The sequence below is a fragment of the Haliaeetus leucocephalus genome, unplaced genomic scaffold (genome assembly GCF_000737465.1).
Source record: "Haliaeetus leucocephalus isolate CR32 unplaced genomic scaffold, Haliaeetus_leucocephalus-4.0 Scaffold13, whole genome shotgun sequence".
NCBI classification, from domain to species: domain Eukaryota; kingdom Metazoa; phylum Chordata; class Aves; order Accipitriformes; family Accipitridae; genus Haliaeetus; species Haliaeetus leucocephalus.
Genome location: NW_010972449.1, coordinates 2,562,340 through 2,562,881, shown reverse-complemented (window position 1 = coordinate 2,562,881; position 542 = coordinate 2,562,340). Strand labels below are relative to the sequence as shown.

At 80.4% G+C, this 542-nt stretch overlaps 1 protein-coding gene across 5 annotated transcripts in view; it reads right to left on the bottom strand.

Annotated features, from left to right (window-relative positions):
- LOC104836302 (E3 ubiquitin-protein ligase RNF185) overlaps nucleotides 1-542 on the bottom strand; it is a 46,665-nt gene that overhangs the window by 31,405 nt on the left and 14,718 nt on the right. The window contains exon 1 of one of the 5 annotated variants that reach the window (XM_010574836.1): nucleotides 96-149. The exons of 3 other annotated variants lie outside the window; for them this stretch is intronic. In XM_010574836.1, coding sequence (XP_010573138.1) covers nucleotides 96-111 — 16 coding nt within the window. In that variant the 5' untranslated portion in view covers nucleotides 112-149. Of the gene's footprint in view, nucleotides 1-95; nucleotides 150-542 lie in introns of those variants that run through there. One more of the 5 variants, XM_010574844.1, reaches the window with a different exon arrangement.

Here is a 542-nt window from a genome sequence, read left to right as displayed (position 1 = left end):
GCCGGTGGAGCCCCGCGGCCTTCGCCTACACCCGCCCCGCTGTCACGGGGGGCGGCAGCGGTCCCCGCCGGCCCGGCCGGGCCCGGCAGCCTCACCTGGCAGCCCCTCCATCCCGCGCCGGCCTCGCCGCCGCCCCGGGGCTCGCCCGCGCCGACGTCAGCCTCTACGGAACGCGCGGTGGGTCACGCCGCACCTGGTCCGGGAGCGCGCCCGCGCTCCCCCGACCGCCCGGCTCTTCCCCTTCGCCGCTATCTCAACGCCGTACCCCGCCCCGAGGGTAGATATCGCCCCGCCCTTTGCCTCGCCGCAGGCCAATCGGCACTCCGCCCCCCTCACGGCCACAGGCCAATCCCGGCGCTATTCGGCGGTGAGCGTTCCGCCCCTTCCGCGGCGAGGACCGGTGAGAGTGAGGCCACGCCTCCAGGCCCCGCCCACCACGTGCCGGGGCGGGCGCGGGGGCTCCCGTCGCTCGGCCTACGCCTGTGGCGGGGGCGGCCCCCCCCCCCCCGCCCCCGGCCCCCCCCCCCCCCCCCCCCCCGGGG